Source organism: Etheostoma cragini, chromosome 10, assembly GCF_013103735.1.
Source record: "Etheostoma cragini isolate CJK2018 chromosome 10, CSU_Ecrag_1.0, whole genome shotgun sequence".
NCBI classification, from domain to species: Eukaryota; Metazoa; Chordata; class Actinopteri; order Perciformes; family Percidae; genus Etheostoma; species Etheostoma cragini.
The window spans coordinates 22,585,062-22,603,065 of record NC_048416.1 but is presented as its reverse complement, the minus strand read 5'-3'; the positions used below and the strand labels follow the sequence as shown (position 1 = coordinate 22,603,065).

The following is an 18,004-nucleotide window of genomic DNA, read 5'->3' as shown; positions in this document are numbered from 1 at the left end:
CAAGGTTGACAGACAAATGCTGCAGTGGCATGAAGAAAGCCCTTTAGGCAGTGATGTATTTAACTACCCTCAACAATAGTCTCCACACTCCTGCCCTGCTGCTTGGAACTTCAGTAACATGACTCTTGATTTTACCCTCAAATCTTGTTACAAAACAGCTGCAAGTAAAGGCAAAGCAAAGTGTAGCCATATAGAAACGTGATATCACCTAAACTCATCACAAGGAAAAGCTGATGTGGTAAGGGCGGTGGCGAGGATGGCCAGATGTGTTCAGACAGGTCGATTCTCTCTGTGTTGACCTGCGTTTTTGCCTCCATTGTTCCGGGTTGTCAGGGTGTTGAATGGTGTCTATTGAAGAGGGCTCAGGTGTGACTGTGTGTGTGTGTGTGTGTCTGTGTGTGGGGGGGTGTGTGAGTGTGTGTGCAAAGTAAAAGGGTATTGTACAGAGTCAGTAGGCCTGATCCTCCTCTGCGCTCCAGTGGGATTTGAAGTCGTTTCCTGTTTTTTAAGGTCCACTTAGAGAGAAATTGCTCTCCAGGGCAGACTAAGCTGTCATGGTGTCACACTCTGACGGAGAGAAGACTATATCAGATTAATCTCTCCCTTATGCCCACACACACTGGGTCATCTCTTGTTCTGTACCTTCCAGAATCTCCTTCTCCCTCTTTATCTGCCTTTGCCTCTGCACACACACTCTCACACACACACACACACACACACACACACACACACACACACACACACACACACCTCTGAATGGCTCCAGGCTGTACAAATGAGTCCTGCCACTTCAGAGAGCAAAAGAAAACTATTCTGATGTCAGTTGTAATTATTCAGCAGCGTGTTCCCACAGCTTGTCCACCCCTCCTTCTACTCTCTCTCTTTTGGCCTCTTCATCTCCATCTTTGTGTGTGTGTGTGTGTGTGTGTGTGTGAAAGAGAAGCTTCTCTCTTAATCTGATCCAGATTTCACACTTTGTCACTCAGTATTTCACTCTTGTAAGTGTAATCCCCTCTAGGCAAGACTCGACATGAACTAAATGATTTCACACCGGAGCTATTTGTCTTTCTGAGGTGCAGAAAGGCTCCCTGTGTAGGCCTAGAGTGTATAATAATCACCTTTTCTGTTTAACAGTTACGTTGCATGATACACAGTACATGATGTACTGTTAAGGATGCATTTATTCCTCTTTCATTTCTTTTGCCAATGTAATTTTTAGATATAACCTTTAAAGCAAAAAAATGGAGTAGCATGTAGTGCTGGATTATACAGTATATCAATATATCATCCTCCAGTTATTGCATATACTATAACATGATCCTGTTGTGTCATCATTTTACAAAAGCTGTTGTTTGCATTAATGAATATAGGATTTTATTTTTTATTTTTCAACAAAATAAGAATTCTTTTTCATTTAATGCATACCAGTAGAACAGGGTTTCATACATTTTTCATACCATAATACACTGTGTAGTTATATCTCAAAATGTTTTCTTACATATATTAGTTTCAAGAGTATCACCTAGCCTGAGGTGACAATTACAATGTAACTGTCTGGGCAGTTGCTGAGGAAGAGCGCTTGGATTGCTGTCCTTGTAGCTTTTTGATAGTTTCATAAATATAAATCGAGGCTCATTCATAGAAACTACGGAAGTAAATCGGAGTTATTGGAGTTAATAAATGACTGCAATGACTTGACATAAAGTAGAATTGATCGGCCTGTAGGTGGCACTATAGACTATCTGAGGCTTGTACATATCATTATAGTTCCAGTATGCATTCCTCTGCTGTGTGTAAAGGCCTTTGGACCACAGCTGCCTCTGATAGTGATCGACAGGATGAGGAAGGGACACTCAGGAGGTCACACACACACACACACACACACACACACACACACACACACACACACACACACACACACACACACACACACGTCTATTTCACATCTGCTGCTTGTGAAAAGGATGACATGGAGGACTTGTTAGACACACAAGGCAGGCATTTTTGTTGCATTTTAGCGGAAGAGAGCTGAATAGGGGCGGTTTAGGAGTCAAAGATAAACAGGTGAGGATGGGTGACCTGTACCATTATTCTCATCAATACACACACACACCCACACAGGCATCCCACATGTGAAGGAAGGCAAGCTGTTGCCTTTGAAGGGGCCCAGCCTCTTCCAACTGTCCCATGCATGCTTGAGTGACGTCAGCATGGCTGTGGAAAGATTCCTTTCCTGAGTCCCACACGCGCATGCATACACGCACGCACACAATCACACAATCACATAACTTCCTTATCACAAACAATTTCTTCTCACACACCAACCTGGCTTTTTACTACTTACTCAAACAAATACACACACACACTGCTGCTTGCATAACACACATTTACTCTGACTTTTTTCCTCTCTTTTTCTGTCTTAAATACACACGCACACACAGAGACACACACTTGGCAGGATGTGCGGGGAGAAGAAGGGGCCGAAAGACAACACCGAGATTAGGAGGCTTTTGTCACGGCTCTGTGGCAGACTTTAAAGGCCTTGGCTCCCTTCCCCTCTGCCAGATTTCTTTCTTTTCTCACCCTGTCTGTCCACATCCCTCTCTTTTCATGGGGTGAATGTAAACATTTGGTTGTACAGAGAGACGGAGAAAGGGAGGAAGGCTGGAAGGGAGGTTTGGGTAGAAGAAGGATGGAAGCCTCCTGTTGCCCCCTTTTAGCCTCTTTTTGTGTTTTTGTTTTCCTAGTTTTAATGGTGGCTTTGTGGCTGTGTAGAGGATGAGTGGAGAGAGGGAGAGGTATGCAAACAGAACAGTCCTTCATTGCCAGCCAGGTGTCTGTGTTATTCCCATCCGCGTGTGCGCATGTACGTGTGTGTGTGTGCCCAAGTTTGTGTGAGAGAGAGATGCATGCATCTGTGAGCAAACGTCCATGTTGCTTTGTGCACATGTTGCACATTCACTTCACTAAACTGTGTCAATCCCTCAGGCAACTAAGTTTGTGTGTGTGTGTGTGTTTATTTTTGTGTTTCCATTGAGTAGATGTGTGTATGTCATATCTCCAGGTGCTGTCTGTATGTGAGCCCTTCATGGTCACTGACTCCATTCACCTGAGCCGTCCTTTCACAGTGAAAAGGCAGTTGCCGGGAAAAGCTCTTTGGACAGCTTCTCTTCATCACAAACCAGCTGCTGTTGACTCAAGCGCCCAGGAATCTTCTCCATGGGTTCACACCCTTTTAACCAGCCAACCAGGACCCTCTGAGAGTGAGCACCTCGACCTCAAGGACAAAACATTTGCTCTGGCAATGAACAAGATTGAGTCAAACTGCAGCCATCTTGTTGGCCAGAGGAAGTGGGGCTGCAACAGAGAAGAGCAAAACCTTCACCCACAATTGTAATGGCTTACTCACTCAAAAATGTGTTCTGGTAAAAGTATGCTGATTGACTTACTCACTCCAACACCAGAGACTGCATGTAGGCAACTACATACACAACTAGTCAAGTCAAACTATTTAAATAGTTTTGTCTCTCTGCAATATTCAATCGCTAAAGAAATCTGCATCAAACAGCCACTAAACAATTGCTATGTGAAACCAGTAATGTTGACTAAAAGATTCAAGTCAAAAGAAAACAGTGACTTTAACCCAACAAAGGATTCATCCTTCATCTAATTAGCTCATGAAGCCTTCATGAATTCCCACCCAAATGCTCAGCCAGGCACACAAGCTCGAAAAGGTTAAAGGTGTCATTCACATTTTACGTTTCAGTGAAAATGTACAACACTGCCAACTACTTATATCCTCTTTTTGTGTTCATTGTTCCTCTTTTCTCAAAACATTGGACGAACCCTTTTAAGGGGCCCACTTTAAGTTGAGGCATCTCTCTGAAAAACAACGACAATGAACAGTTTTCTCAGTGTGGGGAATGTCCAAATTACTACATCATATCTTCATTGACAGTTGATCATTGTCGACAGATCTAAAACCATCAGGTTAAACATACATAATAATTGAATTTAAATATAGACACATGTCTGTATTTCAACCAAAACATCCCCAAGGACAGATTTAACTACTGTAAAATACTGTGATAATTTTCACATAACAGGATTTACGTGAGCCATGGATCTCAATTAAGATTCACCTTTAAGACTAAACAGTTTGAGGATATATGTGATCCATTTACAAGGTCAGCCACATAGGCCTCCTAGAATCCAGCCTATCATTTTGTATTAATTGTTTTTTGTAACTTTAATACTTACTATGTCTTATACTTAGAACATTAGTGTACAGTATAATCAAAGTATTGTTGTCTCTTTTCCCTATAGTACATATTTTGTTTTTAGGAATTTCTTATACTTTTCTCAAATTTCTATCAGACCTCCATTACTGTACCTTTGCGTTATGAGTGAGCATTGTAGGGGATTAGGATACAACGAGCCAAAGTAGCCAGGTTCAATGCAGCGGAGTTTCAACGGATTTCATTAAACAGATTCAAGTGTCCATACTAAAAACATCTCAATGAACAACAAATCACAGCAAAAGAAATTAAAACTCTGCAATAAAGACACTTTGCACACAAATGGTTTTATGTATTTGACCAATAACGAAAAGTTGTTTAAGTTTTCTTTGTACAGTTTACAGTTTGAATTACACTCGGGTTACATTGAGAAAGGCTCAATTTAAACAAAACAACGATGTTTTTTGGGATTGTGTCTAATTTATTTGGATGATCACTTGAGACTTCAAATACCCGCGTGTATGTTTTGACAGGATAATCTCTGCTCTTCAGTGTAACAGGACCCATGGCCTGAAACCGCATTTGTTTATTGTTGACATTTTAAATTAATGTTGACTTCTTGGCCTGACCTCTCCTAGAAAAGCTTAATAACTCATTGAGACTTTCACCTGGTAAAGCAAAGGTTAAATGGAAATACACAGTGAATACTTCTATGTGTTGCACTACATGACTTGCTTTCACTAAGAAATGTTGTTTCACTGATTATTTTTAAGATTGTTAATAATGCCCAGCAAAGCAAAAAGAAACAGCAATTAAAGAAATCCTTAACTTTAACATTAAGAAACAATTAATCTGATTCAGGATGACAACAGAATCAATCTGCTGTTTTCTCCTCCCTTCCTGTCCTGCACATCTTTCCCGTCTCATTTGACACTTCCCCAGTCTTTGCTGATCTCCTCTCCATTTTCTCATCTCGTCAGTGCAGAGCAGCAGTGAGCTCAACACATCTGTCAGCAGCTCAACTCTGTGTCATGCTCCTCCTCCCTACTTCTCTTCATCTTTTCCTCCTCTGTCTGTCCTCCCCATCTTCCTCTCCTGCAACTCTTCAAGTCAATCAAATTCACAGGAGGAACAGAAAAAACAGTAAAAGCAGGCTATAATCTCTGAGATAAAAAAGAGAGTTAAACGTCAAGGACGAAAACCACCCGGGAAAGTCACATATTTGCCTTGTACAGTATATTTTAACAGACCAGTTTTTTCCTCTCCCAAACCAAAAATGAAGCATGTAATATGTCTTAGCTTTAAACCTTACACACACCACCTCTGCTATCTATCACCAGTGAAGCTTACCAGATGGAGGAAAATCCACCAGATCCAGGATTTGTAAATCCCTGGGTTAGGTCATGTAGTAATTAATAACTGTTGACTTTGCAGCAATTTCCAAACCGCAGATTCCAGTGAGGGATTTTGCTCCTCTGTATTTCTTCAGTGTTTCTTTCTCAGACTTCTTTTCCTTTCAACCCCTTGTTCAATCTTCAGTACTAAAATCCAAAACGTTATGTAACAATGTTGGCATAATTAAAGAGGAACTATGCAGATTTTTTTCCCTTAATTTACCTTAACTGAACAGCTTAAGAGTCATTGGAGTGGTTATATGACTTCTTTTTTTCATGTTGGAAGGGGGTGGTCTCGCTCCCCCCTAGCGCCTGTGAGCAGAAAAAAACCTTTTGAAACAGGTCAGAAGGTATCGCGTGATATCGGGTCTCGCGATCTAACGAATTGCTACACGGCACTGCACACACACGGCCATTTAGGCTAACAAGGTAGCAATGGAGTTTTTAACACTATCATCATGGCTGAGCCATGAGAAAGAGGAGATGGCAGACTGACCGAGCGAGGAGTCATTGCAAAGCAATTAAAGAACATGGGTAGATTTTGAAAAAAACACAATCTGTCATTTCTTTTCTCAATCTGTATTGTTAGTTCATAAAAGAGTTGAAAAGATGTTCAAATGACTATGGAATCTAGCAAAGTAACAATGGCATTATCATATAAATAAATGCTTGTTAGCTATCCATCACTCCGTGATGAATTGCAAAAACTGAATTGGACTTGAAACCAAGCTATATTGTTGTCAACACGTGGTCTCTGGTAGGGCTTTCACTGGTAAAACCCACTTCCACGCAGGAAGTGATGTGCTCCATGTTACTTGCCACATCAATACATGTTTCCTTGGAAAAAAGAGAGGAAGAGTTGGATTGGCAGCTTTGGAAGCGATGGATTACTGTACAGCCCTACTGGACGAAGGCCCACAAGGGGTTAGAGGCTCCTCAGACAGATTTTTTTTTTTTATTTAAACCATGAATCACATGACTTAGAGTGAAAGGGGCTGCTCGTAGTGACAGCATACAAAGCCTAAACATCTCTCTGCAATTTCCCTTCTTGTTTTGGTTTTACATCCTGCAACTTTACTGTTTTGGTTCGCTTACTCTCATTAACGCTGTTTCTTGCAGCAGAAGGCAGGGGTATACAAAGCTAACACTCTGATAAACCCACTGTACACTAGCTGCTCAGCATCAAATGGCAGACAGACAAAGTTTGCAACTATGTGGTGAAATAGGGAAACTTTAGCAGCTATAGAGTCTGATATTCCCTCAGGAGTCGGTGGAAACCAAACTCAAATCGCGAATATTTGCACCTAAACTCCAAATGAATGCTAATGTTGCTCCTTGTCTGCTTGAGGTGTAAATTGGAAACTTGGTATTTGCTAACTCAATAGCCATGTCAATGTTTTACTGTGTGAATGTTGTCTGCTTGTTCTGTTGTCTTTAAGTAAAAATCAATTATTGGCTTTAACATGTCTGTTGGAGGTTTAAAGACCCAAGTCAACAGTAAAGATGTTCTGGATGAGCCTACGCCATGACACCCACAAATACTCATTGAACGTATGAGGATTTTTTTCACAGTCAGGTAGTCTCTAATAAAAGCAGTGCAAAAACACCAAGCAAAGGCAGAAAAAAACATGTTGCTAAAAACTTGACGCATATGCAGAATACCTTTTTAAGTTGTCTATTATCATCTTATTCTGTTCACACGTCCTGCCCAGTGCCCCATCCTTTCAACAGTGGTTTTCTTTCATGATCTTCTTCCCCTAAATGAGTCAGAGAGGGATAGAGGGATGCCAGGCCTTCACACCCTCCATCTGCACGCACTGCTTGTCCATCTGTCATCTACCCAGACAGACATGTTGACAGATGAAATGCCGACTGCAGCTCTCACAATCGAAGGGCTGCAATTATATGGAGGACATTCACTTAAAGACAGTCCCATGGTACTGGAAGGTATTGTGCCGGACTGGAATGTCTTTCTGTGATGTGACAGAGAGAGGCAGAACATTGATTGACAGATACTCAGAGATAAATATATTGTCTCACAGACACTGTCAAAATGTATCATCTTGCTTGGTTAGATTACATTTTAAGAACAAATACAATATAATACATATATTTACCATTTCTTTTAATGGCACGAATACAATGATTACAATTGGAGAAAACTAACTTTTAACCTAAACGACAATGACTGTACAAGATTGTCTATACCAAGATAATCGATAAAATTTTGTATATTCCGTCAGCATGTATAAATACATTATATTACAATGACATGAACAGGGTATTTGTTTCATAGCTTACATTACTACCATAACACAAAATCCACTCATGCAGTATAATGCCCAATTATCTGAAAAACACGTTTAAAAGAAAATAAATTAGAAAGACACTTTCTTTTTGAATCTTGAGACAATTTACAATGTTTAGTGGGCCAATGTGTTGCTAGACCTGCTGTGTGGTCCAAAGTATTCTCTCTAAATTATCTAAAACTTACTATAATTTCAACACTAATGTCATTCCATGTACATGCTTGTGATAATGCAAATACACAGTCTGTCTACTGGCAGTCCATTAGCTTTAGTACAATAAAACTTGAGGTTTGAAATGTGTGAAATGAATGTGTGAAATTAGTGAAAAAGTTAACTGATATTACAACAGTTTTTCACAGAAAAACAGAGCATTAAATGTGGAAAATGTTACCATTTGGAAACATTTCCACCCCTCCAACATTGAAAGAAAAACATTACAATTAAGAATAAACTCCAGCTGCTCAGGGTGACTTTCTCAACAGATGTTTTTAAATACAGAAAATGGAGGGACAACGAATATTACACAGGAAGAAGACCTATCTTCAGTTAAAGGTTTTAGTGAGTAAAATCATTTTGATACATCCTTATTCTTGCTGTTCTGATGTACTTTAACATTTAATAATTTTAATGTTATACTGTATGTAATTTTGTTGTTATACAGGTAAGAAGAGAGGGTACTATGCTGGAACGATGAACAAGAATCATACTGTGTATCTGAAGCCTGTATGTTTTATAGCTTACACCTTCTTAAAAATCTTGTCATTCAAAAAATGAAATAATACAAAGGACTTCACAGGTTTGAAACAAAATGAAAGCAAAGAAAGAAACTAGACACCTGAACAGGACTTAATTTCAAAGCGTTTCAGGACAATGATAACATACCAATGAGTATTATAAAAAATGGGCATATAAGAATTTTCCATATGTATATTTGTTCATTTTCCTACTTGAGTTTAAAGATTTACGTGCAAAAATGCATGCATAAGAATGTCCACATGTGTAACTAAAGTTAATTATAATACACTTCCCGTCTCACTGTTTTTGTCCTGAAGAAGGTCTGCAAAGAGATACTCGCTTGTGCAATAAACTACATGACAAGCTTTATTTTTGTTTGAAATTTTTTTTTTTTTATATTTCAAATATATATATTTTTTCTTTTTAAACATCTTTGGAAAAGTTAAAGTCACCGCTCTGTTTCAACCGAAAAGTGTGCCGTTCAGAGAGTGCTGTAATTTAAAGCAGCTAAAATTTAAATCTTATCTTAGCATATCAGTCTACACAGTTTTAATATAGTGGTCAGATTTATGAGCACACACAAGAACAACAAGATGGAGACCTGAGCGAGCCAAAGAAAGTCTGCTGTTGTTTAGAAGCTGGTTTCTGATGAAGTTTGGATCACCTACCAGGAGCAGTGAAAGCATAAATACAGTGATACAATGAGAGAATAAGAACAACTGAACGGTCATTCAAATACAATACAACAAACCAAGTAACAAGAGAACACACACAAGAAAAAAGCTTAAAGGAATGAAAACATGTGTGGAGATGTAACATTGTTGTGTAGGGGGCTTTTAAATGGCCTTAAAATGAGACTGAAATGTAATCAAATAGCATTAAATACTTAAAACCCACCTGTAAATGCATTTAAAACAGATTTGGAGATGTCATCATTGAAAACATCTCTTGAGGATGTCAATCATTTTAGTACCAAAATGATTGACCACCTTAAGAGTTGTTTTCAATAATCTGCAGACGAGTGAATCAAAAGACAAAACCAAATATCCCAGACATATCTTCATGATCAAGGAATTATTATAATGATTTGCCATTGTACAGCACAGAGAGCAGTTTATGTATTGCTGTAGTAATCAGCGCAACGTTCTTAAGCATATATATATAGCTCAACATTTTTGTGGTATTGGTATCGGTTTTAGTCTGCATTCCATTATTTACCCTTTTAGCATCTAAGCTGAAGGTTTGAAGGAAGCCCTTTTTCCAAAACATTTCGTCTTCAGTCCCCTTGCTTTGTGGCAAACCATGTGTGGAGAACAGAGCACATGCGAAGCCTGTTCCATTACACTTGAGGTCATAGTGTGAGGTGCTTTGAGAAGAAGAGTTGAGGACTTTAAGTTGAAGCGTTGAAGTTCCTCTCTTTTAAGCCCCTGACTCTCATAACAGATTAACAAGTGTCTGTGACACATCCGATGATCCAACAGTCATCCACCAAATCTGGACAAAATTCTAATAAGGCACTATTTTACACTGAGGCATTGTTGATGATCCCTTTGCTCTGTTGGTTTAAGAGGTGTTGACATCAGAAGAACTGATATACTTCATCCCTCTCTTCTCAGCAGGCACCAAACAAAGCTGAAGAGGCAACAATGCGAAACAGGAAATGTCAATTTGCTCCAGGAACTTAAAGGTCCCATAACATGAAAATGTCACTTTATGAGATTTTTTTATATTAATATGCGTTCCCCCAGCCTGCCTATGGTCTTCCAGTGGCTAGAAATGGTGTTAGGTGTAAACCAAGCCCTGGGTATCCTGCTCCACCTTTGAGAAAATGACAGCTCAGATGAGCCGAGCTAGAATCTTGCCCCTTGTGAGGTCATAATTCTGCACCAAGGCTGACTTTTGATAAAGAGTCTTCAGATATGGTATTAGGGGACCACTAAGGTCTATATAAAAGCATCCAAAGAGCACCATGTCACCTTTAAAGGGCAGAAATGGTCAGTGGAGTAGAGATCTAATGATTAATTCTACAACTGCCTGCTTTAAACATTTTACATAGCAAAATCCATGCAACCCAGTTGTCATCCGCTGTTTTTCACAGAGTTCCCAGACAGCAGCTGGACCTTTCTCATAACGTTTTGCGGCCCAGCAGAAGCAAAACCTAGCAGCCCCTCATCCTTGCAGATGGTATTGATACAGTGGGAGTTTGCCTTAGTTTATGTTTCTAATGGCTCAGTTGTGCTAATGCCTGAAATATACTCTGAAATTAAGCCATTACATGACAAACATGCAAAATTGTTCTTTATAGATTACCCAGGATGAAGTAGCGTGCTAAATGCTATATAACTGGATGAGCTGTTTCTACTGTTATTGAGGAGGTTGTGATTGTGTTCAAAGTTAAAGAACAGATAAAGTTACCTTGTAACTGCAGTGCATTATTACTTCACTGAAGCCTTTGAGCAAAAAATAAGAGATTGAAAAATCTACAGAAAAGATTTGTGTATAACAAGAGCTTTGAATAAAACATGTTTTGGGATTTTTCTCTCATAGATTTCACTGGGTTGGCTAAAAATACAGATCTTCTTTCTTTACATTCTTCATTGTTTGTGTCTTGAATAGGTGTGTATACACAATAATGTGGCTGCAGCAGAATGCGGCAATTTTGTAACTCCATGTCTCCATGAATATGAATCGGCAAAGTGTCTTGTGTGTGGCTTTCCTTGTTCATTGCAGTGTAGCAGCTAGTATGGACTGTTGTGAATAAGTCTGCATGCACAGGGACATGCTCATGTAACAATTGAGTGTGAAACACCAAAGCGTGCTAACACTGGTAGTGAATATGCTGGTGCTGGTGCACTTTCCCGTCGACGTGTGAATGCGTGTGTGTGTGTATATCCGTGTAGATCTTCGGGTAGACCTTGGGAACCAATCCACTACCTCCCTGAGCCAGGAGCAGCTGCTGCTGGGCAACGTAGTCTTCATATGAAAGACAATCTTTATCTCCGTTGGCCGTTTGAGAAGGCAGCGCTGGGCATGCACGATCACGACTGGCTGCAGGTGGACGCTGGGCAGGGGGCAGAGCAGAGGAAGAGGAAGAGGAGCAGCTTCGTTTTGATTGGCAGAACCAGAGGAGGGCGGTGCCTAAGATGAAGGCAACTCCTGCTGGTATTCCAATAATGACGGGCCAAGGGAGGCTCGGGGATGTTGCTGTGAGGACAACGTTGTTTTGGGGCTTCAGATCTGCAAAGGAGCAAGAAGAAATATGTCAGAAAATCTGACGGAAGACTCATTACACTCCATTTCCATCTTCAGTCTGACATTGCCTTCACTCTAAAGAAATTGCATGGGGTAGAGAGGTTTGATTTTCTCTATCCGAACATATCTGCCTGACTCTAATGTAACTTTAAGCCAGGCTTATAAGAGTGGACAACTATGATGTTGTGGTACAGTGGTAGTCCTGCCCATGAAGCTGATTGGCTAACCGTTAGTCCCCTTGCAGCGCTCATTGCATTGACTGTTAACAGAGAAACCACTGTTTCATGTCATGGTGCTAGACGAATCGGTCTACTCAGTGGAGTGTGCAGATTCAAAGGTCTGTGCACAGGCAATTCAATGTGACACTTGGCCGGCTTATTGGGTGGGTTGAGCAGCATGCTGCCAGTGATGGCAACATGCTATTGGCTGGTTGTTGTAAGCTAGCTTGTTAGTAGCCGATATTGGGCATAATTAATCGTTTTAAAATTGCAATCTCAATTCACCCTTTTCACAATTACATTTTTTATATAATTTGAATTTAAAAAACAATAATTAAAAAACAAATATATACTGTATATCTATATTTATTTTGAAAATACTTTGATTCACATTTAATTTTATAAGCCGACTGCAACCCAAACGCTACTACTTTCTCCTGCGAGTTTAAAAAATAGACTGTATAAAATAGGTTTTAAAGCACTCCCAAGCTAAGCTAAAAAATCATGATTCATATTTTTCCCTGAATCGTGCAGGCCTAGCTGATGATATAGACAGAGGTGTTTGATTTGTTGCTTTCTAAGGTGAGGTAGCTGAAGAAGATTGTTGTTGTTGTTTGGTGGTTCAGGCAGAATGCTAGTTAGCTCCACATGTTGTTAGCTGGTAATGTTATGGACAGAACCTTATGCTTTGTCAAGCCAGTGGAGCCAGCCAATGTTGGTTAGCCTATGAGTATCTGCTCTAAGAGCAGACATTATAGTTACAACACCCTCTGATCATAACAGAGAAAAACAGGAGCTTATTGATGATATATGTCAAGTTCACATGTCAAGTTAACAACTCAGCTAGGAAAACTCTAGGACATGTATGTAATATAGGCCAGTATTGCTAATGTGTAATATTTTAATTTAACTGGTATTAGCACCTGCACCAGTAGCAAAATAACTATATTGATTAACTGCCTCCAATCAAACCTGCAGGTCAAGTATATAAATCTGTTGAATATATAACCAGAGAGATAATTACATAAGATCGTTTACCACTCTGTGATTGTGTGTGTGTATGTATATTAGCTTCTCTCCATTTTGTCCTCTGACCTGGTAGCACAGTCAAGTAGGCACTCCTGAAGCTGTAGCCCATAGTATTGGCTCCAAGGCAAATGTACATGCCGGCATCCTCCTCCTTGGCTCTGGTTATTAGCAGCTTGTTAAGGTAGGATCCGTCAGGACGCGACCAAACCTCCCCTGTAGGCAGGACCACAAAGCGGTGGTCTCCAACCTTTGAATAAAATCATAAAAGGTTTATTAATCAGTTCAGTCAAATCCTACTAGTTAATGTGCCTCAGAGATACGTGTTTATATGTAGCAGTGTGTTTGTTTTTACCTCTATGGTGGAGTTGAATTTGTTCTCATCACCAAGTTCGACTCTTTTAAGCCACTGAATAACCGGCTTGACATCACTGCGGACTTTACACTGGAAAGATGTGGTTCCTCCATAGTCCACGGTGGTGTTGACAGGGTGAGTGCCAGTCAGAATTGGTTTAGAGTTGGTACGCTCTGAAGAGAGAGAAAAACACATACACAGAATGATAAAGTTGTCACATTTTATTTCAGTTGACAGTGTCAAAAGAAGAAATAGCTTTATTGCTGTATGTTGTAAACTTTGTAAACCCAACAATCCTAAGAGAATATAAAATGGTTTGCAAGCATTATTTGAACAGTATTTGCTGTATTCAGCACCATATCCCCCCTCTCTTCTGAAGGCACACAAACAGATCCCTTATCTTCAGCTCCTGCCTTTTCTTTCTCAGTTTATACAGCAGAATAAACACACCTGCCAGAGACTATCGAATGTCTTTTTAGTTTCTGTTAAAACGACCTCACAAGAACGTAACCCAAAAAGAATTATCTTGCAGGTGTATTTTTTTCACTTTCAAAATATGTTTAAGACTCTAAGAACAGAGTACAGACACAGGATTTCCTAAGGACTCAGGGTGCTATAAGTTAAATTATTTTAACCTTAAATATGCTAATGTATGACATCTGGTAAGCATGGCTACCCACAATGAAATGCAAAAGAACCACATATGCAAACATCACTGCCAGAACAGCGGCAAACATATGGAAAGAAAAGTTTTTAAAAAGTAGTGTAAAATCTTTGGACATTAATTTTTATTTAGCGCTGTAAGGCAATGATCAAGAGGGATGCCAAATGGTGCAGGGGTAACAAGCCTTTAATGTATTTCAAAATTATTTTAATCCCAGCTTTAAGATGGATGTTCTAAGTGCTCATCAAGCATGTGCAAACCAATGCCAACTAGATAAATGATCATATTTACTATTATCTACTCTATTCTCTACTCTATTATCTCTTCTTATGGATTATATATGTTTTGTGAGAGCTTTACTGGGTTTCTGTCTAGTACTCCTTTTTCCCCCAATTTTCCAAGCCATGAATGACAGCTGAGTGAATCTCTACTGAGAGAGAAAATGTCACATTTTACATAAGTGAGCAGCGGTTTGACTTTCCTTCCTGTGTGTGTGTGTGTGTGTGTGTGTGTGTGTGTGTGTGTGTGTGTGTGTGTGTGTCTCTTCAGGAAAGACTACAGCTGTACTTTAATGAACAACAGATGTGGTGAGTAAAGCGAGGAGCGGGTCTGAGCTATCACAGTCAGATTCTAACAAATTCAGCTCAACCAAACAGCTTAACATTAAATCATCCAGCGTCAAAACAGCTTTTGTAGCCTTCCAACAACCTAATACATCAGAAAACACTCACAAATCATCATAACACACATTTGGCACTCAACAGTAAAACTAGACCTTTTTTAGACGGATATTGCAGCTGCCTCACTTTCCAGACTGAAAAACCTGCTGAATATTCCTCTCTTGACTGGTGTTTGCTGACAGGGCTGGTGGTGATCAATAAATTCCACTGAAGTAAAAGGAGGCTTTTAAAAAAGCTATTTCAAACATTTAAACTTGGTGCAACTCATTGGCCAGCACACTGATGCACGTGGACACTTTGGTTCTACTTTGCAACCAGCAACAATGACTAAAAGAATTTAAACAATATCATTTTAGTTTATACCAATCTATATCTATATCCATAACGCTACACCTACCCCTAATCCTAACCATAACACCAGATACAGATTGGTTTTCTTTAAAACTGCACATTTTAGAGTGGCCTTTTATTGTGGCCAGCCTAAGGCACACCTGTGCAATAATCATGCTGTCTAATCAGCATCTTGATATGCCACACCCATGAGGTGGATGGATTATCTCGGCAAAGGAGAAGTGCTCACTAGCATTGATGTAGACAGTTTTGTGAACACTAGCATTGCCACTTCGTTTATCCTTGTATGGAAATTTTATGCAGGTTGGTGGAACATGTGGAGGTGGCATTGATCTTTACTGTTGTGCTGGGATGGGACAATTCAAGTCCCATCCCAGTAAGCAGTAAGCTTCAACAGTAAGCTTCAACCAATTTTAATCAAAGAAAAAAACTTTGATAAATGATCTATATATTTGAGGTGTAGCATCTGGTTAATTGGTGACTCACGTATGACTTCCACTTTGTAGGTGGCGTTGATCTCTCCTGCTCTGTTGGACACGTGGCAGGTGTACTTTCCGCTGTGCTTCGGCATCAGGTTCTTCAGACTCAGAGTCCACTTCTTCTTCTTTCCTTCCCCTTCTCCCCCTCCTTCAGCGTCCTCGTCCACCAGCGGCCGACTGTCCTTGAGCCAGACGATGTCAGGGCGAGGATTACCGCTCGCTGTACACTTCAGACGCACCGAGCTTCCCACTGGACGAGCGATGACGCGTTTCCTCATCTTTGACGGCTGGGTGAAACGTGGACGTACTGCGAGTGAAGAAAGGGAGAATTGTAACTGTAATTAGAAAGAGATGTAGTACTGGAAAACAAGTTGTTTTGCTGTTAGCTGCTGGTGGCTATGGGGGCTTACTGTTACTTTGGATAAAACTCAAAATGCAAATGTGAAAAGATAAATAACATTTTTCTCACTCTCAGTAAGCCACAGATAGAAAAAAGAAAAGGAGTGAACAGAGGAAGTCATCAGGTATAAGAGATAAATGGCTCACAGAGAAATTTTATATTTACAAGCAGTGATCTGTTATTTAAACCAGTGGAAAGAGAACAGATTGGGCAAAGAGTATTATAAGAGGCTTTTAAGAAAAGTAAAGAGCTATCAAAGCCACGTTATCTGAAGAGACCTGGGCACAAAGGGATGATTCTGAGCTAGCTATTTACCTCCAGTAAACTAACCATATCTGCTTTCTCATCTTTTAAGATTTTCTTTGCATTTTTATTGTTAAAGCCCTATAGCTAATCTACAGTACTGTCCACCTCATACCTATTTGGGAATGGAAAATACCAACTTTACCTTACCTTAACTCTACCATTATCTTAGACAAAATTCACATTATTTTTCTATCTTCTTTTAAATAAAAATGAAAGAACAGAATGAGAACTACAGTTTGAATATACATACATTACATTTCCTCCAGATGTCAGGATGGAGCACTTTGCATTCTCCAAAGGATTCTCTGGAGCTGTTCTAAACTCTCTTGTTGCATGTTTGTTTGGCTTTTTGAACCGTGTGTTGTTGTTTCCTTGTTGCTCAATCTGACATTTTATTGGTTAAACCCATGTTTATGCATGCAGACATCTGCAACAACTAATGTGATAACAAATTCATTTTCTGCCCCATGAATATTGTGCAGTGGTGTGTAACCTTTGACTGCACACAGTACATTGATGTCTGGTGTGAAATAATTTTTTTGTTACAATGTACTGACATCTTTTTCCACAAACTGTTAAACAAGAAAATTAATTAGGAAACAATTGAATCAGCTCAGTCTGCAAAAAATTGAATTTTTAGGCTTGAGTATGAGACTTGGTTACTTGTTAAGATGCACATTTTTCTTGCAGTGTAAGGAGCGTCCGACAGGCTGAGGTCATCACTACAGGCAGTGCCAAGAATTCCATGTTGTGCTATAACATCATATGGCAGCGTGCCTCTCAGTATATACAACCTAATTTGCTGTAATAAACCTAATTGTTTGTTTAAGAAAATGTTTGAATCACGTCCTCTTCTCTCTGACACAAAAGACTCACATGACTGGGAACCACAAACACATGCGTAAACAGTACTTTACACAAACACTTACACACCTTAAATCATGCATCCATGAGATCACACAGTAAAACCTGCTAGACATCTATGTAACATCACTGCAAATATCCACTCATGAATGCATATCTATGCACAAGTCATAAAAAGCCAGACAGTGACTTAGCATTACACCAAACATCTATTCATTCATGCAAATCCTATCCTACAAAACATAAAAAGGCCAGGTAACCCCCTACACCTATTCAAACATCCACATCCCCCCACACAGTTGCATGACTGACCATGCAGTCATTCAAAGTTACATATTCCTCCTTATGACATTCACTTAACCAAACCGAATCCCATGCATCTATTCATACACAAACATCCCTTTTAAAAAAAAACAAAAGAATTAGCAAGCATGTGAAAGCAAAAAAGCACTATCCAGTAGGGAGGAAGTAGAGGAAATTATTCACTGGAGCGCTTGATTTTACAGCACTCAACCGGGGAGATAATTCCCCCCGAAACTACTGCAATTGTGCCTCTTTCTTTGGACACAGTTATTATTCTAGCTCTGAGTAAACAAACAAGGGGAAGAATTATGTGACGGGCTTGCGCGCTAAAATGTGGAGATTTCACTACGGCTACATCAGTCAGTGGAATATAGTTCTCTGCTGAACGACAGGAAGCTGGGCAGGATGACAGAACAAACATACTCTCCCC

At 39.7% G+C, this 18,004-nt stretch overlaps 1 protein-coding gene across 1 annotated transcript in view; it reads right to left on the bottom strand.

The window, feature by feature from the left end:
* Nucleotides 1-11,262: 11,262 nt before the first annotated feature.
* fgfrl1a (fibroblast growth factor receptor like 1a) overlaps nt 11,263-18,004 on the bottom strand; it is a 65,560-nt gene continuing 58,818 nt past the window's right edge. The window contains exons 5-8 of the mRNA XM_034883834.1: nt 15,709-16,008; nt 13,528-13,700; nt 13,242-13,422; nt 11,263-11,913 (exon numbers count right to left, since the gene is read on the bottom strand). Of these exons, the coding sequence (XP_034739725.1) occupies nt 11,495-11,913; nt 13,242-13,422; nt 13,528-13,700; nt 15,709-16,008 (1,073 nt within the window). The 3' untranslated portion in view covers nt 11,263-11,494. The remainder of the gene's footprint in view (nt 11,914-13,241; nt 13,423-13,527; nt 13,701-15,708; nt 16,009-18,004) is intronic.